Source organism: Stomoxys calcitrans, chromosome 5, assembly GCF_963082655.1.
Source record: "Stomoxys calcitrans chromosome 5, idStoCalc2.1, whole genome shotgun sequence".
Classification (NCBI taxonomy): domain Eukaryota; kingdom Metazoa; phylum Arthropoda; class Insecta; order Diptera; family Muscidae; genus Stomoxys; species Stomoxys calcitrans.
Window position 1 is genome coordinate 42618572 of NC_081556.1, and position 24085 is coordinate 42642656.

The 24085-nt window shown below is 41.2% G+C and overlaps 5 protein-coding genes across 5 annotated transcripts in view; 3 read left to right on the top strand and 2 right to left on the bottom strand.

Annotated features, from left to right (window-relative positions):
- The window catches only part of LOC106090576 (SET and MYND domain-containing protein 4), a 6508-nt gene extending 3109 nt beyond the window's left edge, over positions 1-3399 (top strand). Inside the window, 1 exon segment of the mRNA XM_013256812.2 lies at positions 2469-3399. Coding sequence (XP_013112266.2) covers positions 2469-2955 — 487 coding nt within the window. The 3' untranslated portion in view covers positions 2956-3399.
- A 341-nt stretch (positions 3400-3740) lies between these two features.
- LOC106090578 (protein OSCP1) lies at positions 3741-9355 on the bottom strand. The gene is made up of 2 exons (XM_013256813.2): positions 9170-9355; positions 3741-4826 (listed from the first exon to the last, which is right to left on the bottom strand). The coding sequence occupies exons 1-2, from the start codon at positions 9306-9308 to the stop codon at positions 3823-3825; spliced, it is 1143 nt and encodes a 380-aa protein (XP_013112267.2). The 5' UTR covers positions 9309-9355; the 3' UTR covers positions 3741-3822.
- A 10299-nt stretch (positions 9356-19654) lies between these two features.
- LOC106090581 (uncharacterized) lies at positions 19655-20110 on the top strand. The gene has a single exon (XM_013256817.2). It carries the CDS (start codon positions 19691-19693, stop codon positions 20108-20110), a length of 420 nt encoding a protein of 139 aa, XP_013112271.2. The 5' UTR covers positions 19655-19690.
- Positions 20111-20122: 12 nt separating this feature from the next.
- Positions 20123-21800, top strand: LOC106090579 (probable methyltransferase-like protein 25). Its single transcript, XM_013256814.2, has 3 exons — positions 20123-20512; positions 20567-20767; positions 20821-21800. Exons 1-3 carry the CDS (start codon positions 20123-20125, stop codon positions 21727-21729), a joined length of 1500 nt encoding a protein of 499 aa, XP_013112268.2. The 3' UTR covers positions 21730-21800.
- Positions 21731-22773, bottom strand: LOC106090580 (proteasome subunit beta type-5). Its single transcript, XM_013256815.2, has one exon. The coding sequence runs from the start codon at positions 22662-22664 to the stop codon at positions 21819-21821; it is 846 nt and encodes a 281-aa protein (XP_013112269.2). The 5' UTR covers positions 22665-22773; the 3' UTR covers positions 21731-21818.
- Between the last annotated feature and the right edge of the window lie 1312 nt (positions 22774-24085).

Here is a 24085-nt window from a genome sequence, read left to right on the forward strand (position 1 = left end):
CTGCGAGCTACCGGCCGCGTCCACAGGTTGCGGATAGTGGGATGCTCCATACGGAGTAGCTGCAATCGCCGTAGCGGACAATCAGAGTTATCGAGCGAAAAGTCTTTGTGAGAGGCCGAGTTTCACCGACACTTGCATAAATACTGAATGCTTATGATGCTCGATATAAAAAGGTGAGTTATTGGCGCCTTGTAATAACCAATGGCCGTCATGTTCCCACGACGATCGTTGTTTTGAACCGAAAGAGCATGCTCACCTATAGGAGCTAGACGAGGATCGTCACCTTCGTATAAAACCGTGTGGCTCAGCAACAACAAACGTTTTTTAATCATCTCCATCTCATACTAGTCAACACAACATCCAGAGTTACTGAGCGATGTCGAAGACCTGACGTTGCAAAGACCATTCAGGATACCTATCAACTTCCTTAGTCCCAGGATAAGTGACGTCCTGTTTCGCGAAATATTTGACCACCCTGCAACACTCATCATCAGCCCACGCCCTATTTTCATAGCTAACGTAGACAGTATAGTACCGTGAGCATCACTCACGCAGAAGAATATTAATTCAATCACGGTCACACACGATCACGTGGTTGATTGGGATCTCGCTTAAAAAGACGTACTGGTAAACCGGTAAACCGTTTTTCCTGTCATTACATCGTGTATGTAGGCTGCGTACCGGGTCCACTTCTCACGTGTTTCCATTACGTCTTGTATACCCATGTCAGTAAGGGTTAGTTTTACGTGGTTATATCTAATAATTTCCCAAATGTTCGCACTTAAGAAAACGTGCACACCTCTAGTGAAAACTCTTATAGACAATCGGAGATCAAGATCCCTCAGACTCCTCATGCCTCATAAGGTCAGCGTGGAAAGCGTCCATCCTACCAAGAAGCTCACAGGGGGGAACTTTCACTGATTCCCTAGCACTATTTGCACTTAACTACGATCCATTACAAGCCAGCCTGTCGGTCATTTCTTTCCCCGCCACACCTTGATGATCAAGCAGCGTATTAAGCGGGCCTAGACAACATTCATTTTGACATGGTAGCAGAAGTGGTAAGTAGCTACCGGGAAATGTAGTCCTTGGAGAACGTCCGTCTCCCATTGCACCTGAAGAAATTGACCTCCCCCGGCTATGTGGACTATGTGGACGGGCCGTAGGCTCGAAATGGGGCCTGAATCCGAGGATAGTCCACTGACTCTACAGGAGCGTGATTAGACCAATACTTACTTACGCCTCAGTAGTTTAGTGGACGGTTTTGGAGAAAAAGTGCAACATAAGAATTTGGATTTGGCGGTGTGCTATAAAGCTGCTGTCAATAAATTGGTTAACCCGAAGCCTTTCGGGTCGACTCAGTAGGCGACCTTTCGGGTCGACTCAGTGGGCGACTAATGCGCATGCAACCCTGTGGAACTGCGAAACGGTTGGTAGAACGGCAAAAACCCTTTGGGTTGATCCAGATCATGAGAAGAGGAGGCTATTACTGAAAGGAAGTAAGAAGTGGATCAGTATATCTCTCGGTATCAAAACAGGACACATAGGACTACGAGCTCACTTATGTAAAATCGGTGCAGCAAGTTTCAGCATTTCCTTTGTCATTGCCCGGCTTTCGCGTCTAACAGATAACGGCACTTAGGTGGGGGCGCAATACCAGATATGAACCAACTTAGTGGCGTGGCATAAAAAATAATTAAGGATTTTGTAAGTAGGAGGCCACCGTAGAGCAGAGGTTAGCATGTCCGCCTATGACGATGAACGCCTGGATTCGAATCCTGGCGAGACCATCAGAAAAAAATTTCAGCGGTGGTTTTCTTCTCCTAATGCTAGCAACAATTGCGAGGTACTATGCCATATAAAACTTATCTCCAAAGAGGTGTCGCACTGCGGCACGCCGTTCGGACACGGCTATAAAAAGGAGGCCCCTTATCATTGAGCTTAAACTTGAATCCTTGTTCCTTAGCGGAATGTTCACGGGCAAAATTTGCAATTTGCATTTGGTTTTCCCCCCGTAATGCTTGCAACAATTTAAGGTACTAAGCCTTGTAAAAATGTCTCTCCAAAGAGGTTTCGCACTGCGGCACGCCATTCGGACTCGGCTATAAAAAGGAGGCTTAAACTTGAATCGGACTGCACTCATTGATATGTGAAAAGTTTGCCCCTGTTACTTAGTGGAATGTTCATGGGCAATATTTGCATTTTATAAGTAGCACGGAATTCCTAACTTAGATTTTTTTTCGAGGTTCCTTTTTTTTTGTATTTAAAGCGCACAACAAGCCGATTACTGTATTAGGTGTATGTCCATAGTGGCATGGGGCGGATTCACATCCGCAACCTCTTTTCAACCTTACCTACTCCCGTATAAACCATTATCTCAATTCGTTTCTTTTTGCTTCGAAAAGGGGGCCTAGTTTATTTCTATTTTTCCAATTAATTGAAACATTTTCTCTTCTCTTTATTTGCAGAGCTCATTTTGCAATTTTTCCCAAATCGAAACGCATTGAAACTCTATCGATACAATATCGTTTCACGTGCAAATGTGAGGCATGTGAAAGGGATTATCCAACATTTATAAGACTTCAACCCAAACTATTTGTACCACATGTTATTGATGAAACTGATACGGCTAGCCTGATAGCTTACGATTTTGATTTTGCACTGAAAAACTATAGAAAATATTGCGAATTTCTGACCAAACATGGTGAGAACTATCCCTGCCATCAAATCAGTTCAGCCGAAGAAAGTCTAAAAATGGCTTTGCACATTTTGGTCGATGCAGTTCCTCTCAAGGCAAAAATGAATCAGAGTAATGCCAACCTATTTGATCAGACTTCAGAAGCCAAATTTACGGCAGTCAAAAAAGAACTGGAAGAGTCCCTTAGGGCTGAGATAAAAGCCGCAACTAATGCAACAGAAGTCAAGGCGGAGGTACAGAAACAAATCAATGCATGAACCACAACAAAAACAACCACAGGCAACTCCAAGATAGCTACCAACAGCAGAAGCAGCAACAACCGCATAACGAAACAAACCCTAGGTTGACAAAACACAGATCGTATGTAGGTTCTCAAAAGCCTATATATGCCCTTCATATGTGAATATAACGAGAAAAGATATCAGCAGCAGCAGAAGCAACGTAATTTTTAGTGACAAACAGACCGACCGACAGACAAACGAAGTAGTATATCAAACTGCAAATAAAACTTTTGCCAGTTCTACAATTTGGCCGACAACAGAAAGATAACTTTGCATGTAGTAGCCTAAACCCCTTTTTTTAACGAAGAAAATTAAGATAAAAAACAACCGACATCTTTTCTCTATGTTTTCCTTAATTGCTTTTAGAGTTTTTTTTATTTTGTTTTTCGCCTTATTTTATAATTAGTTTTTGACAAAAAAAAAAAAAAAAAGTGAAGAAAGCAAAACATTTGAATGTAACGATATTTTTTTAATTAAAATGCAAGCAAGTTGCAAGAGAAGTTGCCTCTTTGAGGAGGCCTTGTGGATGATCATCTGATGACCATCTGCCCTTATATAACTAAACGCAGCACTGTGCATTATCATTAAGATCTGGAACTCAACTCGCTAACAATTTTTTTTTTTTAGTTTCTAAACCGTCAATCTCTTTATCTCCTTTTCTACCCTTCTCAACAACTCTCTGTACTAACCGCAAACAATTTGTTAATTGTAAAATAACAACAAACAGAATATATAACGAAATAAGAACAAAAGCAACAAAATAAATCTTGAAACATACATATTTTAATAGTTTAACAAACAAAAGATTCTTGTTATTGTTGTTGATTGTTTTAACATTTCAGACTAGTTCAATTTGCTATACAAATCCAATAGCTGTCTATTGATTACATTCGATGTTGGCTGATTATCGCTGCTGTTGTTTGCCGCCAGCTGGGTATCAGGCGTAGCAGCGGCCGCCATACCTTCCAAACTCTGACGATTGTAGGTGGCATTCAAGTGTACAAAACCTCCTGCGGCATCACTTTCCAAACTGGTTGATGAATTGGCTGCACCGCTTTTATGCACCACATTAACATCCAAATCCTCGAAGAGTATATTACACTGCTGTAAATTTTTTTCAAATTGCTTTTGAAAATCCTGAAAGTTTAAGGGTTTAAAATCTTCCGCATCTGTGCCGGCCACTGCCGCCGTAGCTGCAGCTGTAGCTGGTGAATAATTCAACATATCTGCCAATTGATTAACACAATTTGCCGAATTGCTAACGCCTGTGGTAGCCGCCAATTCTTGTCTCCTTGTTTGAGCTATTTCGGCACTTTTCGTATAAATATTTTCCCCTATACAATCACGAAAATCATTGAAATATGTTTCATCGACCTGGGCAAAAAATGTTCCATCCATAGCCTGAAACCCCAAACGTATCAATAGGGAAATTTTAATGCTGAAACCATCCAACCACCATATATTGGTGGCATATATGCGATTCTGTTCATCATCTGTACATGAATTCCAAAAATCCAATAGGGTATTCTTGGTATAGTCAATTAGCAGAGCATATTTCTCCTCGGGATATAATTGAGCAATTGAGGCCAAATGACGAAAAGTTATATCCATAAGCTGGTATTGATATTTCGTGTGGAATAGCTGCCATTTGTAAATCATTGTCATAAGATTCCATAATTTATCCATAGACACCTCGTCGAGACGCATCAATGAGCAGGTGGCAATGTCTTTGAGCATGAATTTGCAATGTTCCTCGGCCAAAAGTTGACCGCCTTCAGATGATGAGCCCACTATCAGAGATTCAATGAATTTTGGTTCCAGCAGCACTGAGGTTACATCGTGTAAAACTGAAAGCGGAAAATGGTGAGATAACTAAGTAAATGCTTTAAATGATTTAAAAATTAGAAATTGTTTCTAAAAAACATTTTTGAAGAGCTAAATAACAACTTCCTAGGTTACTATGGTGGAGGCCACTGTGGCGCAGAATTTAGCATGTCCGCTTATGACGCCGTGAACGCTTTGAACGCATGGTTTCAAATCCCGGCGTGAAAGTCGGAAAAATGTTCAGCGTCGGTTATCGCTTTACTAACGCTACATTTGGGAGGCCACCGTAGCGCAGATGTTAGCATCTCCGCTTATGACGCTGAACGCCTGGGTTCGAATCCTGGCGAGACCATCAGAAAAAAAAAAATTCAGCGGTGGTTTTCCCCTCCTAATGCTGGCACTGTGAGGTACTATGCCATGTAAAACTTCTCTCCAAAAAGGTGTCGCACTGCGGCACGCCATTCGGACTCGGCTATAAAAAAAGAGGGCCCTTATCATAGAGCTTAAATTTGAATCGGACTGCACTCATTGATATGTGAGAAGTTTGCCCCTGTTCCTTAGAGGAATGTTCATGGGTAGTACGCACCGGATTGACTCGATGGAGCCCTACATCGGCAAGGGCTGCCGCCTCAGTTTACGTCATGGGGGAGGCACATCCCGGTGTACCTTCCTCGAACGCCTCTGGTCCCTACCGGTATTGACAAGAACCCCGGGCACTAGTTCTGTACGGTTTGCCAGTACCGCCTCCACCATCTCGGTCAGTGTCGGTGTACTTAAGCAAGGGCCGGTGCTACTGGCCTCTCGCTGAGACTCTCCACTCAATACCGCTGATTGTCCGTGACTGCAATTGCAGCTACTCCGTATGGAGCATTCCACTAACCTCAATCTGTGAACGAACCCGGTAACTCCCAGCTAAGCTTCTCGTGATAACGAAGAACACCACATTGATTGTATGTCAAAGTTTTTGCCTCTATAATGCTCATTGCTATACCGTTCTGGGTGCTTCCTCATCGTCGAACTATGTGACACCTCCGACCTTTCCCGTGCGGCCATATACACAGCACAAACACAACAGCAGCACCCGAGCCCCGATATTCCCCGGCCAGTGCCGGGAAGTGTATCTTTCTACCGAGGCAAGATCGACGAGATAGTGGGTTTTATGAATCAGAAGAACATATTCCAGGAGACAAAGCTGACCAACACCTACACAGTTGTCACAGATACAAGGTGCTACGTGAGAATCGCTTAAAGAATGGAGGTGGGGGATTGACCTTAGTGATACACCATCCTTGGAAAATAGACCTCCCCCGGCAAACCAGATTAGTTCTGGCACAATTACGTTCCGGCAGATGCAGCCGCCTCAATTCCTATAGAGCAAAGATTGATGTCGACGTAGAAGACATATGTCCCGATTGTGACCAGGGACTACACGATACACGTCACCTGTTTAGCTGTCCAGCTAGACCCACCACCATCGAACGATCTCCCGATTTGAGATTTTGGACACATACCATGATTAGGGACCAACATTTTATAGCCGAGTACTAACGACGTGCCGCAGAGCAACACATTTTTGGTTGAACTGCGGTTTATATGACATAGTACCTCACAAATGTCGCCAGCACAAGGAGGGGATAACTAACGTTGAAATTTTTATTATGTTTTGCCCAGGATTCGAACACCAGGCGTACAGCGTAGTAGCGGTCATGCTACTATCTGAGCTACGGCAGCCTCCTCTGCCATAATTTTTTAATAGGCAAATTTGCTCCATGTAACGAGTGTTTATTTCCCGATTTCGCTGAAATTTGAAGCAGTGAACTATTTAAGAACGGAGGCGACATATATTTAACGACATATATTTATATATAAAGGCGATAATATATTTAAACTGTCCCAAATCGCAAATCTCTGAGGGTATAATGAAGCTTAATACGGATTTACAAGCAATTTACTCGTGGGCCCTAGCAAACCATCTTATGATAAATCCCAAAAAATCAAACTTTTTACTTATAAATAACCGAACGAGTGCAGTTACATGCGAACATTTGGTCAAGATTGGAAATCAAAACATTTTACAAGTTCCCAAGGCAAAAAACTTGGGCGTTATTTTTAATCAAACCCTAACATGGAGTGATCATGTTGTTGCTGCCACTGGAAAAGTCTTTGGTATGCTGAGAACGTTATACCAGACACAATATTTTACACCTATTCACATTCGAACCCTCTTGGCCAAATCCTATCTTATACCGGTTCTAATTTATGGAAGCGAATTATTTACAAACTGCGATTCAAGAAGCAAACATAGACTAGAAGTTGCATACAATTCGATCCTAAGATACGTTTATGGACTGAAAAGATTTGAGAGTTGTTCAGCTTTTCGTAAAAGCCTGTATGGAGTGGATATTGCAAACGTTCTGAATATTAAATCACTGGTACTTTTACACAAAATTATATATACTAAAACACCATCGTACTTGTATGATAAACTGCAGCTTGGTAGAACCAACAGAAGGATTTTAATTGTACCAATGCGCCATAAATTGCTGGTATCGGAGTGGCAATTTTTCTTCACCGTTACCCGTCTTTGGAACTCCCTCCCATCATCAATACAACTTAATGGCGACGCAAATAAGTTCAAACAAAATCTTACAAAATACTTTCAAAGCCTATAAATTAAGTGATTTGTTTTTCCTATTCTTCCTCTCAATTAATTATTGTTAATGAATTATTGATTATTGATTTTTATTGCTAATGTAATTAAAATTAAAGCCGAACTTAATGATCCCTTTTGTTAGAATAACGATTCTAATCACATACTGTAATTATAAGATTTTAAATCTTGTTGTATGTGAAACCAAATAAATAAATAAATAAATAAATAAATAAATAAATAAAAACGGAGGCGACACGTTGATAAGGCGTATACATCAGCTTTTCTGCGCAATCTTGCTAGAAGAACGCATACCCGATGATTGGAACCTCAGCACACTATGTCCCGTACACAAGAAAGGAGACAAGACGGAATGTGCCAACTACAGAGGAATAAGTCTCCTCCCCATCGCATACAAGATACTCTCGAGCGTACTGTGTGAAAGATTAAAACTTAAAGTCAATGAGATAATTGGGCCCTATCAATGCGGCTTTAGACCTGGTAAATCCACCCTGGGCCAGATATTCACACTGTGCCAAATCCTGAAAAAGACCCGAGAAGGACAAATCAACACCTACCATCTCTTTGTTGACTACAAAGCCGATTTCAATACTCCTTTACGTTCAAAGGTATTTCAAGCTATGTCTGAGGAGAGACAGCCTATCGTGTGATCTCTTTAATATCCTGCTGGAGAAGATTATACGAGATGCAGATGTGAATAGATATGGCACACTAATCACAAGAGAACACATGCTACTCGCCTATACCGATGACATCGACATCATAGGTCGATCACTGGAAGTAGTAACTTCTGCCTTTGGGATCAAAAGTGAAAATGGGTCTGGCTGTAAATGGAGATAAAACGAAATGCATGGTTTCAACTCCCAAAACATCTTGTACAACCGAGCAGAATAAAATTGGAGAAAATTGGGAACCACAACTTTGAGATAGTAACTTCGTAGTACTTCGAGTGTTTGAGAGAAAGATTCTTCATAAAATAAATGGACCAGTTAGCGTTAATGGAGAATATAGGCGATGTATGAACCACGAGCTGTATGACAACGATAGCATAGTTCCACGCATCAAAATACGACGGCTGCGTTGGCTAGGTCATGTTGTCAGAATGGATGAAGAAGCTCCAGCAAAGAAGTATTTTGAAGGGAAATACTTTGGTACACGCAAACCGGTACGACCAAAAGCCCGATGGAAAGATCAAATGATGGTGTCGATGCCCGTCTATTGGTCCATGGTTTTTGTATATTTTGTGTAGATTAACATACCCTCCATCCTGTGACAAATCTTGGTGTCGATGCCCGTCTATTGGTCCATGGTTTTTGTATATTTTGTGTAGATTAACATACCCTCCATCCTGTGATAGTGGATATAAGCCATTAGATTATAATTTTTATATTTTTAAAGCATACTTTAAGGCTTCGTTTGTGCCTGACCGAGAAAAATTTTCATATAAGATAATTTGAAGTTAAATATTTTCATTTCCAATTATTACTTTAGAATGGCAAGACACCGTACAATTTTATCTATCTCTATAAGAAAGTTTTTGCTGCGAATTGTATAAGCCTATACAGAGGAAAGGGTTTATACTATAACCGTCAACAAGCACAGCCTTAGTATATTTTAAGAAATGTAAGAAATCTCTGTTTATTTCCTTAATCTTGTTATGTGATTTATAAATCCTTTCGTTTTTTGCTAACGAACCTTGTTTAGACTTATCGGCGGCGATTTTTTGTGCTTTCAATCGTTGATCAATTACATAGAGCATCTCACAGCCCAAATTAACAATAATAAAAACATTGGCCTTCGCACTAAACTGAGGTGGTAGGTCAGACGATGTCATTTCTTTGGCCAATTGTCACAATCACAATGCGAACAGAAACACGTCCTTTGAACACAACAAACACTAGGAAACTGTCTAGCATGTAAGAAAATACTTGCTAAGCACAAAGCTTTATTGCAGAATGGCCGAAGAGGATGGGGGCGGGTCTCCTGTATACCATTTGCCATTGCCATGAGAACACCTTAGAAATATTAAATCGTTGTACCATGGTGAGTAGTAAAACTAAAAGAAAGAAATTAGAATTCGGCTCGCTTCCTTAGCTTGGCTATGACTTGGTGCTAGCTTCCTACTTGTTAGCTAGCGCTCTTGTTGACGAAGTAAAGTAGTATATAAATCGAAAGTGCATATTGTTGTTGTATGTTTCTCAATATGATGGACAAATGTGTTATACCATGTCAGGGGAAGGTAGGTACACCGTTCAACAGTTATCAACAACTTTGGCTAATAATAGTCTAAGGTTAACTCTTTTTCTTTTTTACTATTGTTATTACAAATATGGCTAATTGAGAAATAGCTTCATTAAATATGATTGCAGACGGACGCTATCGTATACTAGAAAATGTGCTCTATTGTGGGGAGGTATGGTTTCAAACATTTCTTTGTATTTCGATTGTGTGCCTTACTTTAATAACATGAAATGGAATTGAATTTATACCTACTTCGTCTGTCTGCAAGCCAGCCCTCCTGCAACCAAATAGAGGTCTTGCTTGTTATGGCAGATATTATGTTTATTATAGGCGTACATTCAATTTCTCTATAATATAAGAGAGAGAGAGGGATTGCGACACAACATTTGAATCGTCTGTCGTTCTTTTGGTAACTACACATTAGGTTTTCAATATTCCAAACATGAACAATTGCAGCTCAAAAGGCAAAAGGTTTTCCTTAACCATGACCTTTTGTTTTGGCAGATTGTAAAAGACGATGTGACCCAGTATAAAACCATATGTGGAAAAACATTTTAAAATAGAACAAGTAAAAAGTGCTCATTTCAACGGGGCCGAATCTTGGGTATCCACCACCATGGATTCCGCTAAAAAATTACTCTTATTCACTTAGTTCACTTAGTAACAAACAAATCGGAATTTATTGCGGCATCTAGGGTCTCAAGAACTCATATCGGGAAATTGGTATTTAAGGGTCTATATCAGTATATAGACTGATTCGGATAATACTTGGCACGCGTACTGGAAGTCATAACACAGGTTTTTGTGCCAAAGTTCAACCAAATCGAATTAAAATTGAGACTTCCAGGAGAAGTCGAGAAGTCACCTATGGGGATCAGTTTATATGGGGCCTATCTATATTTATATTTGGAGGCCTTAATCTACTCACTGTTGCAAATTTCAGCGAAATCGGCTAATAAATAAAGCTTTTATAGGCTTTAGACCCTTTATCGGGAGATCGGTCTATATGGCAGCTATATCCAAATATAGTCCTACCTAAACCATATTTTAGTCGGATGTTGGGAGGCCTAAAACTAAGCACTGTTTTAAATTTCAGCAAAATCGGATAAAAATAAGGCTTTTATGGGTTTCAGGCCCTTTATCGGGAGATCGGTCTATATGACAGCTATATCCAAATATAGTCGGATTTGACCAATATTTAAGTCAGATGTTGGGAGGCTTAAAGCAACCCACTGTTTCAAATTTCAGCGAAATGGGATAATAAATAAATCACACTCGATTTGGATAATGGAAGCCCAAACAAAAGTCCTTGGGTCAAATTTCAGCCAAATTTAATGCAAATTTAAGGCCTCTAAATGCTCAAGTAGGCAAAACTGGGAATGGGTTTATGTGAGGCTATATCAGTTTAAAGACCGATTTGCATCATACTATGCACAGATGTTGGAAGGCGAAACAAAAGTCCTTTAGCTAAATTTCAGCCAAAAAGGTTCCTTCAGCCAAATTTAATGAAAATTTAAGGCCTCTAAAATGTAGTCAAAACTGGTAATGGTTTTATATGGGTGATATATCAGTTTATAGACCGATTCGAATCATACTCTGCACAGATGTTGGAAGGCGAAATAATAGTCCTTAGACCAAATTTCAGAGAATCGGAAAAAAATTGAGTCTGGTAGGTGCTCAAGAAGTCAAATCCGGAGATCGAATTATATGGGGACCATATCAGATTATAAACCGATTCGAATCATACTCTGCATGGATGTTCAAAGTCAGAACAGAAAACCCTGGGCCAAAATTTCAGCCAAATCGGATGAAAATCGAGGCTGGTAGGTGCCCGCGAAGTCAAATCCGGGGTTCTGTTTATATGGGGGCTATATCCAAATCTGAACCGATATAACTCATTTTCAATCCCCAACGACCTACAACAATGGAGAGTCGCTGTGCAAAATTTTCTTGCGTATATCGTTATTTGTTCGAACGCTATCGTGATTTTCACAGACGGACGGACAGACGACTTAGAATTTCAAGAAGATTATTAAGATATACGCTTTATGGGGTCGTTGATCAATATTTCGAGGTGTTACAAACGGAATGATTAGATTGGTATACCCCATTCCTATAGTGATGGGTACAAAAATTTATCAATGCTTTTTTTCTAAAAATAATTGTTAAAGCTTAATTCTGTGGAAAATTTTATTTCTTTATTTTTTTTTTTGTAAAAGTGTTTATGATTTGAAAATGTTCTTAACATTTTATTCTTTTAGAAGAAAATTTTACCAAATTAATTTTTTTTTGTCAAAATCTTATTTCTATAGAAAATTTTGTCAAAATCTTATTTCTATAGAAAATTTTGTCAAAATTTTATTTCTATAGAAAATTTTGTCAAAATCTTATTTCTATAGAAAATTTTGTCAAAATATTATTTCTATAGAAAATTTTGTCAAAATTGTATTTCTATAGAAAATTTTGTCAAAATTTTATTTCTATAGAAAAAATTTTATTTCTATAGAAAATTTTGTCAAAATTTTATTTCTATAGAAAATTTTATCAAAATTTTATTTCTATAGAAAATTTTGTCAAAATTTTATTTCTATAGAAAATTTTGTCAAAATTTTATTTCTATAGAAAATTTTGTCAAAATTTTATTTCTATAGGAAATTTTGTCAAAATTTTATTTCTATAGAAAATTTTGTCAAAATTTTATTTCTATAGAAAATTTTGTCAAAATTTTATTTCTATAGAAAATTTTGTCAAAATTTTATTTCTATAGAAAATTTTGTCAAAATTTTATTTCTATAGAAAACTTGCTAACCCGATGTGCTTTGGCATGGTCCAAGTATGAAAATAATTTATATTCGTATTTAACTCTCAAATGGGTGGGTACCCTAACACTTGAGGTCAAATAGTTATATCAAGTTCGTACTCTACACCTAAATACCTTTCATTTGATGCCTATATTGTCCCAATCGGTATACATGTCCGTTTGGGTGGGTTTTGGGGTAAAGCGTACCCCGCGTACCCTTCAGATTTCTTGCAACGATGATGTAGACGAGGTTCAACCTTTCGCAGATGTCAACAAGGGTGGGGGGGCCTGATGCCATGATCGTACAATCGTCCGCATATGGAGGAGGGGCGGAGTGGAGTATAGGAAGAGGTTAAACAGTGCCGGAGATATCACCCCGCCTTTGTGAACTCCCTGTTTCACTCTACGGTGCTTCGACTTCTTATCCCTAACTTCCACAAATTACTGGCGATCACACATATAATTCGTTCGCGTTTCAGGCCTCGCTGGAGGGACGTGTTGGCGATGTCCTCCAATAGTTTAGAATGGGAGGCCATGTCGAATGCCTTCAATAGGTCCAGTGCCACAAGGACCGTCCTATCACATGGCCTGGGCTGATTGAAGCCAGGGCAAATGTGAGCGGTGATGGCATCCAGGTTGATGCTTGGCGAATGGAAATTCTACTACGAGGCTCGGGAGGAGTAATGCCCCAAGCGTCTTTGCTACTGGTAAGAGAATGGAGATCGGTCTGTATGACCCAACCTCGGGTGATTTTCAGGCTTCAGTAGCGGGATCACTCTGCCTATTTTCCAGACATCGGGAACTATAAGAGTGTTCAAAGGCAGTAGTAAAGTACTCAACTCCACGTAAATCCAGATTCTTCAGCATCAGTGTAGAGATTCCGTCGGGGCCCAACGCCTTGGATGATTTGGCGTCACGGATGACATTCGTAACTTCAAATTGCAAATTTTGCCCATGAGCATTCCACTAAGGAACAGGGGCAAACTTCACACATATCAATGGGTGCAGTCCGATTCAAGTTTAAGCTCAATGATAAAGGGCCTCCTTTTTATAGCCGAGTCCGAACGGCGTGCCGCAGTGCGGCACCTCTTTGGTGAGAAGTTTTACATGGCATAGTACCTCACAAATGTTGCCAGCATTAGGAGGGGAAAACCACCGCTGAAAATTTTTTTTCTGATGGTCTCGCCAGGATTCGAACCCAGGCGTTCAGCGTCATAGGCGGACATGCTAACCTCTGCGCTACGGTGGCATTCGTAACTTCGCCCACGGTAAATTGTGATAGCTGTCCATCGGCTCGGAGACCACGGATATGGCGAATGGCTCTCCTGCTTGCCCTGACACTCTCGGGATGCCCAATAAATTGACGGTTGAACAACCTGGCGCATCTCTTCGGATCGGTCACGGTTACGTCGCCAAAAGTGACTAAGGTCCTGTTATTCCATCTAACGGGGTTCGAGAGTAACTTAACAGTAGACCACAACTTGCCTAAACCGGTGCCTAACTTACATTGCACCAAGTGTTCCAGCCACAAATTCCGCTTATGTTCTGGGGTTAGTGGAATCCAAACAACGAATCCCATCACGCTCGTCTGGGAGTACCACTGCCTGCGTCAGGAAATTGAGTCGCACTTAGGGTATTCGACCGGCTAGTGAAGTGAGCGGCTGCTGCGTTAATGATGTCTCGGAATTTCCTCTCGGCAACTAACACATCCGAGGGGGGTGGCAGTTCACTGAAGTGGCGATTGGTTTACTCTCTGAAGCCAGCCCAATCGGCCTTCTTCTGATTAATAAACGTCCGGCGCCCAGAGGTTTTGAAGTTGGGTGATCGGTCGATGATGAGAATTATGGGGAGGTGGTCTGACCCCAAAGAGATGATGGCTTGCCACGATACGTTACTCAGGAGAACAGGGGATGGAAATGTCTGGCTAGCTGCTACACCTCCTCGTTATCCTAGTGGGGACATCCTCATTCACCGTGCAAAACGTGGAGCCTTCAATCTGCTCTGTCAAAACTATGCCCCGCTAATCGTTACCTATGGGAGAATGCCATGAAATGTAATGCGCATTAAAATCCCCTAGAACCAGGCGATTTTGGCGTGATAGTTACCCCCTTATGTCGGATTTGTAAGCTTGGCCATTAATTGGGAAACAGCTACCAACCGACAGTATGTACACATTGTATAGCTCTCTCTCGGCAATACCAGACCTGACTGCTATCCCCATGCACTCCATGTAGGGGTCACTAGTGTTAGGCGCTGGCGAGATGGGTCTACACTGCACGGAATGGTGTATACGAAGGCAAATCCTCCACCTCCATTCCTTGAGCGATCCTTACGTAACATTTTGTATCCTTGACTACTGTGCAAGCTGCATGTGTTGGTCAGCTTTGTTCCCTGGATCGCTGTGACCAATATGCTCTTCCGACTCATAAAATCCACAATCTCTTAGATCTTGCCACGGAGACCGTTGCAGTTTAGTTGCAAAAATGATACACTTCCCGGTACTGGCCGGCAATATTGGGGCTGGGATGCTGCCGTTGCGTATATTGCCACACGGGAGATGTCGAGGGGGTCACATAGTCCGACGACGACGCTTGTGGCCCACTGCTGGCTATGTTCGCACAGTACCTTGAAACATATCCAGTATGACTATACTCTCGTGGTGAAGTGAGGCTAGAGCAAGATCGTAAATGTACCCACTCCATGCACCGATTACACCTCACCGACCGATGATGGAGGCGGGTCTGGCAAACCGAACAGGACCAGGGTCCGGGGATTTTTTCAATCCCGGCACGGACCAGAACCGTGCGGAGAAGACACTCCGGGATGTGCCTCTCCCATGATGAAAAAAGACGAGCACGTACTGTTGATAATGGTCTTCACTGGCCACTGCAGTATTAGATTTTTAATGTAAGGCTTGACGCATTGAGACCCGGACTTCAGCAGGTCTGTGAAGTTGATAAGGTGTTAGATAGAGTCCAGCAATTACTATTTGCCTTGCGATTGTGGTGTTATATTACATATAACAGTTAGCATAATAGCTAGCTTATGTGCCCTATGCCTTCATTTATAAATACCATGGAACATTGATTTTTTTTAAAACGAATCAATAGATTTTATTATAAGCGTGAGAATTTGTTTCCTCATTCCCATCCATTGGTAAATGTATTAGGTTACCAATACATTGGCACTGAGGGATAATTAAAATCTAAAGGATACGTGTGTTTCATCATTACACCTACCAGTCGAACGTTTATTAGGACCCTTTAAATCAGTAAGGAAAATGAAGGTCTATTTCCATGAAAGATTGTTAGAATGACTAAAGAGTCCTTAAAAAAATCAGATTTCAATAAAATCAAATCTTGACCACATTTTCTAACTAAACGTATCAAGTATTTGATGAAATCGATTATAATGTAGCTCTATAGTCTTTTCATAAGTCTAATACAAAGTCTTCCAATGCTTGCTATTAATTTCTTTTGAGAATTTTAGATGTGCTAGTCAGATGTTGGATTTTCCCACATTCAAGCGTTTTTGAGTTAACATTGTAAGAACCGTTTTTTATTATCAAACAACTAGCAAGGGACTGTAGCTAATACCTCACACCACTTGTGGTTAAGGATACCTTAAATAACTCAAATTCTACTCAATTAATAAAAGCACCAGGGAAAGTGAGTTGTTAGAGTGATTGTGTTACCAGTTGAAATGTCATGGGTTTTGATTCCCAACATACATAGATTGTCTGAGTCTGCTTTAAAAATACTGCCGCTCTTAACTATGGGAGCTTACTTCATGCATCAATCAGCTTGCCCACACTAGGGTCGGTTGGTTGACAGTGCCCTTCATGATGTGGTTGGCTACATCGAAAGGAATTTGGCGTAGGCGATTTAATTTTAGCGGCCTCCTTGGATATAGAAGAGGTTTTTAATAACGCCTATACAGGGCTCTCTCAGAGTACGTGTTCGTCCTTTTTTTGTCATGGGAGAGGCACATCCCGGAGAGCCTTCTCCGCACGCTTCTGGTCCGTGCCGGGATTGAAAAGAACCCCGGACTCTGGTTCTGTTCGGTTTGCCAGAACCGCCTTCATCATCGGTCGGGGAGGTGTAACTGGTGCATGGAGTGGGTGCATTTCCGATCTTGCTCTGGCCTTACATAATACGGGAATACTCAATCCCATGGCAGCCGGTTGTACGTACCGGAGTGACCCGATGGAGTTCTTCATCGGCAAGGGCTGCCGCCTCAGTGTATAACACACTGCTACGACAACAACAACAACAACAACATATAGTCATACTGAATATATTGCAAGGTGCAGTGCGAACATAGACAGCTGTGGTTCACAAGCGTCGTCGTCGTCGGACTATGTACACACCAGCAGCATACCAGCTCCAATATTGCCAGGTTAGTGCCGGGAAGTGTATCATTTTTGCAATTGTATTGCAACGGTCTCCGTGGCAAGATCAGATTGTGGCTCCTATTAGTCGGAAGAACATATTGGTTGCAGCGAACCAGGAGACAAATCTGCCCAATACCTGCAGATTGCACAGTTGTCACGGATACAAAGTGCTACGTAAGAATCGCTCAAGGAATGGAGGTGGCGGATTGGCCTTCGTGATACTCCACTCAGTGGGATAGCAGTCAGGTCCGGTACTACCGAGATAGAGCTATACAACGTGTACATGCGGTCGGTTGGTAGCTGTGTCCCAATCAATGGCAAAGCTTACAACCCAGACATAAGTGGGTTACTATCTGGCCATAATCGCCTGGTTCTAGGGGATTTTAATGCACATCACATTTCATGGCATTCTCCCATAGGTAACGATTAGCGTGGCATAGTTTTGACAGAGCAGATTGAAGGCTCCACGTTTTGCACGGTGAATGAGGATGTCCCCACCAGGATTACGAGGAGGTGTAGCAGCTAGCCAGAGCACCGGAAGTTTATCAATCAGAAGAAGGCTGATTGGGCTGGCTTCAGAGAGTATATCAATCGCCGCTCCAGTGAACTGCCGCCCCCCTCGGATGTACTTGCCGAGAGGAAATTCCAAAACATCATTAACGTAGCAGCCGCTCGCTTTATACCAGTCGGTCGAATACCCCAAGTGCGGCCCAATTTCCCGGCGCAAGCAGTTGTAATCGCAGACGAGCGTGATGGGATTCGTTGTATGGACCCCACTAAAACCAAAATCAGCAAGCTGAATCTGGAAATAAACAGGGTAGTCAACGAATCATAAGCGGAATTTGTGGCTGGAACACTTGGAGCAAAATAACTTAGGCAAGCTGTGGTCTACTGTTAAGTCACTCTCGAACCCCGGTAGACAGGATGACAGGACCTCAGTCACTTTTGGTGAAGTAACCGTGACTGATCCGAAGAGATGCTCCAGGTTGTTCAACCGTCAATTTATTGTGCAACCCGAGAGTGACAGGGCAAGGAGGAGAGCCATTCGCCGTATTCGTGGTCTTCGTGGCACTGGACCTATCGAAGGCATTTAACACGGTCAGCCATGCCAAACTATTTGAGGACATCGCTAACACGTCGCTCCAGCTAGGCCTGAAACGGTGAGTCGCGAATTATCTCTGTGGTCGCCAGTCATTTGTGGACTTTAGAGATAGGATAGGAAGTCGAAGCACAGTAGAGTGGAACAAGTAGTTCCCCAAGGTGGGGTCATATCTCCGACACTGTTTAACCTCTACCTATCCTCCATTCCACCCCCTCCAGACGGCATAGTGATCGTATCATATGCGGGCGATTGTACGATCATGGCATCAGGCCCCCCACTCTTTGTTGACATCTGCGATAGGTTGAAAGTCTACTTCAACGAACTTGCTTCATATTTCGCTGCAAGAAATCTGAAGATATCTGCCACCAAATCTTCAGCCACATTGTTCACTACAAATACGCGTGAGGTGAATACAGAGCTGACTGTGATGGTCGATGGAGAAATGATTCCGACCATCAAGTATCCCAAAATACTTGGCTTCACAGCTCTTACACATTCTCCCCACATGCCACAGCAATTTGCGATAAAGCCAAAACTAGAAACAAAGTCCTCAAGTCACTTGCTGACAGCACTTGGGGTGCAGACAAATAAACCTTGTTGACCATGTACAAAGCGTTTGGCCGGTCTGTGGCAAGTTAGGCAGCGCCAGTGTGGTCTCATTATACTCAGATACCGCCCTCCTCTCCTCAGTTCTCATGAGGACCACCTCCATCAGGAGACAAATATCCTACCAGTGCGAAGACATAACTACACGCTGTCTAAGCAATGCCTTTCGCAGAGACCATCCAAGTCGTCATCTTGTGTATAGATATCCACCGCCCAGAATCCTTAAGGTAGATCTACATGATCTAGAGCGTGAGGTTCAGCGCTACAACAGATAACCTCTAGATCAAGCGGCATATCAAGCAGGTCTAGACAACATTTATGCAGACACTGTAGCAGATGCGGTAAATAGGCACCGGGTGAATGTAGTCCTTGGAGAACGACCGCCTCCCATTACACCTAAAGAAATTGACCTCCCCCGGCAAACCAGAGTAGTTCTGGCTCAATTACGTTCCGGCAGCCGCCTCAACTCCTGCAGAGCAAGGATTGAATTCGACGTGCAAGATGTATGTCGCAATTGTAACCAGGGACCACGATACACGTCACCTGTTTAACTGCCCAGCCAGATCCACTCGATTCAGACCCATATCCTTGTGGACGCACCCCATCTTAGTAGCAGAATTCCTGGGTCTTGACACTCAACAGAATCAAGCAGACGGAAGATAGAACACAACAAACTGCTACAACAACAACAAAACATATATTCAAAGTTACAATTTTCTGCTGGCAAAAAAAGTCCCAGTATAAATTTGCGCGTTCTATATTTTCGAACTGTTAACATCTGCTCTCTCTCGCACTCTCTTCTACTGGCAAATAAAGTACCCAAACGACTTCCAGTAAAAATTTGCGCAAATTTGCACAAATTTTTGAATTCCCGAACACAGCTATCAACCGACATTCTTCCATTATAACCCCGATAGTATGCTTCCCAGTCCAGTATATTTACATCAACTTACCTCATCGAATCACAACGGTAACTCTGAAAACTGCTGCCATCAAAAATGGTTATCGAAATGCTATCGGAGAACAGCTGTTCTTGTTTTAAATTTGTTGTCCACGTTGTTTACTTTTGCTGCAATGTCTGAAATTGAACGTGATATAAATGATTTATTTGACGATATAACTTTAGCTGAAGATCGCTTGGTGGAAGCGAGTTATAACGAAGGTTTCGCAGCCGGTTGCCAACAGGGAAACAAAGAAGGCTATAGACTGGGCTACGCACAAGGCCTACAATTGGGTGAGGAACTTGGAGAAATTTTTGGCAGGGTTGTAGCTCTACAACAACAACCAAAGCACACAGATCGAGTGAAACGTTGTCTGGAACACTTAAGAACGGCCATAGTGGCCTTCCCCAAAGAAAACGACCCAGAGGCGGATATTATTGGAGCCGTGGAGACAATAAGGACACTAAACAAGAAATTGTTGGTTTTAACAGGAAACAAAGCATCGGGTGGAAGAGAAAGTATAGCCAAGGAAACTAAAGATTATTCCTTTTAGCTTGCAGTCACCATGTCAATAACGCAAATATGTAGACGACTTGACGCCATATTGAAGTTTATGACCCCCTATTGGCCATGGGTGAATTGTCATATGGTTAATTTTTTAACAGACAACCATTGGCAAACATTTGTCCCCGAAAAATTGCAAGAAGAGCTCAAGAACCAAGAGTCCATAGGTGAATGTATTGAATCGATATTTTGGACTAACGATGGCAAAGGTGGGCTTAAGTTTTCCCAAACATTGACATTTCTGCAAGAGACAGAAGCAAATAGTTTGACCGCTTTCCCAGAAATTGTCCTTACCAAGAAGGAATTTGAAGAAACTGTTTTAAAAATCTACCGACAAGAGGAAAACATTGTAAGCATAAAGGAATTTTTGAGCGAGAAGAAAAGACATGAGGTAATACTTTTGCAATTTAAATACCCGTAATTATAAAAACAAAATAAATTTTAGGTGGAAATCACTGCCAGTTTGGTGAATGATTTAATTCAGGGAACTCTAAGGGACCGCAAAATACCGATTATAGTGGATGCTGGCGATGGTAAAGGATACTTGTCTTCCCGTTTAGCTCTAGAATATGGCTACCAAGTATTAGGCATTGATAGCAATCCCACCAATACAGAGAATGCAATAGAAAGGAATAGAAAACTTAAGGTATGTTGCCATCTTCCCTTCAACACATATTTATAATGAGGTGTTGTTTTCAGAAAGCCTGGAATGGTCTTAAAGAAAGAGCTGAGCTGCAATCTAAGGGTATTACACCACCCAGAAGGGGAAGGCAAAAACAAAAACCTTTACCAACCGACGCAACAAATGCTGGGGATACATGCAACATGTTGGATAACTACAAAACTATGGATAAATTCATAACCACAGATTTGAACTTACCAAATTTAATAGAGCAAACTTATCCAAATGCTGATAGAGAATCCACGGTATGCCTCACAGGCCTTCACACTTGTGGAAACTTGGCGGCAACCTGCTTAAAACTTTTTGAACATCAAACTCAATGCAAACTTGTTTGTAACATTGGCTGTTGCTATCATTTACTAAGAGAAATTTATTCGGGCACAGAATTTTTTGGCAACAAACAGATATCCGATTTAAATCAAGAATTTGGTTTTCCTCTAAGTTCATATCTGCAGAGTAAACACCTAAAACTGGGTAGAAATGCCCGCATGTTGGCAGCCCAATCCATAGATCGCACTCGAAGCAGTAAGGAACTACCCAATATATCATTGTTCTACAGATCTTTGTTTGAGGTGTTGGTGTGTGAACAACGTCCAGAACTCAAAGACACCATACAAGTTGGTAAACTTAAAAAATTCAATAATTTTGGGGAATATGTTGAATTATGCAAAAAGAAATATCTTGTGTTACAAGACATACCATTAGAAAGGGTTCACACTCTGGCAGCGGAAGTGGAAAAAAATAAGCATTACTTGGATATGTTCTATCTTCTACGTATGTCCTTCGCCCCTGTTTTGGAAAGTATAATCCTTTTGGACCGTTTGCTTTTTCTGTTGGAAAAAGGCCATGACAAATCCTATCTTGTAGCTGCGTTTGATGCTGTAGTATCCCCTCGCCGTTTTGCTATAATTTCAATAAAAGAATGACTTCAGATGGTTTACCAAATTTCCATTTTTGTTTTTATTTAAAAATACAAGAATTTAATTCTGAGAAACTATATGTAAATTGTTTTCATTTAGTGTTTCTTGTTCTTCTTTTCTTCTTCATACTTGTAGTGTAGTTCCATGCAATCAGTGTTGGAGATGTTAATCCATCCATTGGGGGTCATATGGTAAACACGTACAATACCACCGGAGTAAGCATCTCTAAAGGTGGCATGGTAGATGGCGCGTCGACCCAACTCCTGAGCTTCCTCGTCTTTCAAATCCCAATGATAGCCGGAGTCCAAGACACCAAAGGCATAAATAGAACCACTGCCCACAGAGAAAACATTGCCAGGTGTACGCGAACCCTCGGAGTCCACATAGTAGAGACCAGGACCTCGCTTATCATATCCTGCCAACATCATGCCCATGCTCAAACCCATTCCCTTGTATTCATGGGCAATATTTGCCATAATCTTACTAGCGGCTGCCACCGAAATACGTTCCTTGTTTCGCAGCTCATGCAAACGACATTCCTTAGCCAAAACACGATCCCAATAGACACAATCGGCAGCACCACCAGCCAAGGTGCCCAACAGAAACTGGTTGATTTCGACAATTTTCTTCATTGTTTGCGAACCAATGAATTGGCCACCAGTGGCACGTGAGTCGACCGCCAAAATGACACCGCCTTGATATTTGAAACCCAGTGTTGTGGTACCATGGTCAAATTCAATTTTAATGCCAGTTTTGTCACTGCAGGCTTGTATTTTGTTCAAATTCTCCACGGGATTCTCGAATGGTGGTGCCGACAAAACGTATGGATTCGTCAAGTTGGAAACGTACTGTTGGCTCTCCCTCTCCAAGTCCGAGGTTGTGTAGTTACGCATCTGCATGTAGGGAGCATCGGAAATTTTACAAATTTCTGCTAAAGCCATGATTAGTTTATGCCGTTGTTTTTTTTTATAAAAAGTTAAATAAACTATCCGTATAATTTCGCTTGCAGGATGACAAACAAGAAATTCTTCTTCTTTATAAATTTGGTTAGTGATTGGCAAAAATTTTCAATTAATATGGATATCGATAACCAACAGCCATCGATTATCGATAAGTGTTTACCGGACTTTAAGTGTAACCCAATGAAAATGCGTTTACAGGGTTATAAATGTTCGTATTTGTATTGTGCGATATATCAGCAGAACTTGAAAACTACATAAATCTTATGGTGATTTCGATTGTGAAAAAAAGTGCAGCATTTTTTCGACATGTTGCACTGAGATCGAAATTTTGTGTTCCGATCTCCAAAAAAGTGTAACCCCACCACCGGGTAAATGTTCGTTTGTAATGGTGTTGCCCACTGAAAGTGAAAAAATGCTGCAGTTTCTACACCGTGGCTAGGCTAGGATGGAGAATGCCGCACTTTAAATCAGCTGCTATCATCTCATGTGCATGCCACCGTTCAAGCAAATTTTGGTTGAAAAGAAGAAGAAGAAAACAATTTGTAGAATGTTTGGCAAAATATTAAAAAGAAATACATAAAAAAAGGAAAAAGTAATCGCGTTTTATTTAGCTAACGGCATATTAGATGCATTGCTACATTTTACAGCATTATTTGGTTGAAATTACAATATACGGGCATATTAACATGTTCGATTGAAAATGTAAAAAGTGTAAAACTATTGGTGATTTCGATTGTGAAAAAAAGTGCAGCATTTTTTCGACATGTTGCACTGAGATCGAAATTTTGTGTTCGATTCTCCAAAAAAGTGTAACCCCACCACCGGGTAAATGTTCGTTTGTAATGGTGTTGCCCACTGAAAGTGAAAAAATGCTGCATTTTCTACACCGTGGCTAGGCTAGTATGGAGAATGCCGCACTTTAAATCAGCTGCTATCATCTCATGTGCATGCCACCGTTTAAGCAAATTTTGGTTGAAAAGAAGAAGAAGAAAACAATTTGTAGAATGTTTGGCAAAATATTAAAAAGAAATACATAAAAAAAGGAAAAAGTAATCGCGTTTTATTTAGCTAAAGGCATATTAGATGCATTGCTACATTTTACAGCATTATTTGGTTGAAATTACAATATACGGGCATATTAACATGTTCGATTGAAAATGTAAAAAGTGTAAAACTATGAGAGGGATAAGGCAGCATTCCCAAAATGTTGTCCCGTATAAGTGCAACATTAGTGTAACATTTTTTTTTCAGAATCGAAATCACCATTAGTTTAAGTACACTCTCAAAAGAAAAGTCAGCTTCTGTACACATTCCAAATTAAAGGTCAGTTTTAGTACACTTACCAAAATGAAATGATAGTTTTAATACTCTCTCATAGAAGCGTGGTTTTAGTTTTTTCC

Excerpts from the sequence above, each read along its gene's own strand:
- LOC106090578 (XM_013256813.2), bottom strand. The coding sequence starts at position 9,308 with ATGACATCGTCTGACCTACCACCTCAGTTTAGTGCGAAGGCCAATGTT. Across the intron at positions 4,827-9,169 it reads CGCCGATAAGTCTAAACAAG|TTTTACACGATGTAACCTCA; the intron begins GTTCGTTAGCAA and ends TTCCGCTTTCAG.
- LOC106090581 (XM_013256817.2), top strand. The coding sequence starts at position 19,691 with ATGTCTGAAATTGAACGTGATATAAATGATTTATTTGACGATATAACT.
- LOC106090579 (XM_013256814.2), top strand. The coding sequence starts at position 20,123 with ATGTCAATAACGCAAATATGTAGACGACTTGACGCCATATTGAAGTTT. Across the intron at positions 20,513-20,566 it reads GCGAGAAGAAAAGACATGAG|GTGGAAATCACTGCCAGTTT; the intron begins GTAATACTTTTG and ends AATAAATTTTAG. Across the intron at positions 20,768-20,820 it reads AAAGGAATAGAAAACTTAAG|AAAGCCTGGAATGGTCTTAA; the intron begins GTATGTTGCCAT and ends TGTTGTTTTCAG.
- LOC106090580 (XM_013256815.2), bottom strand. The coding sequence starts at position 22,664 with ATGGCTTTAGCAGAAATTTGTAAAATTTCCGATGCTCCCTACATGCAG.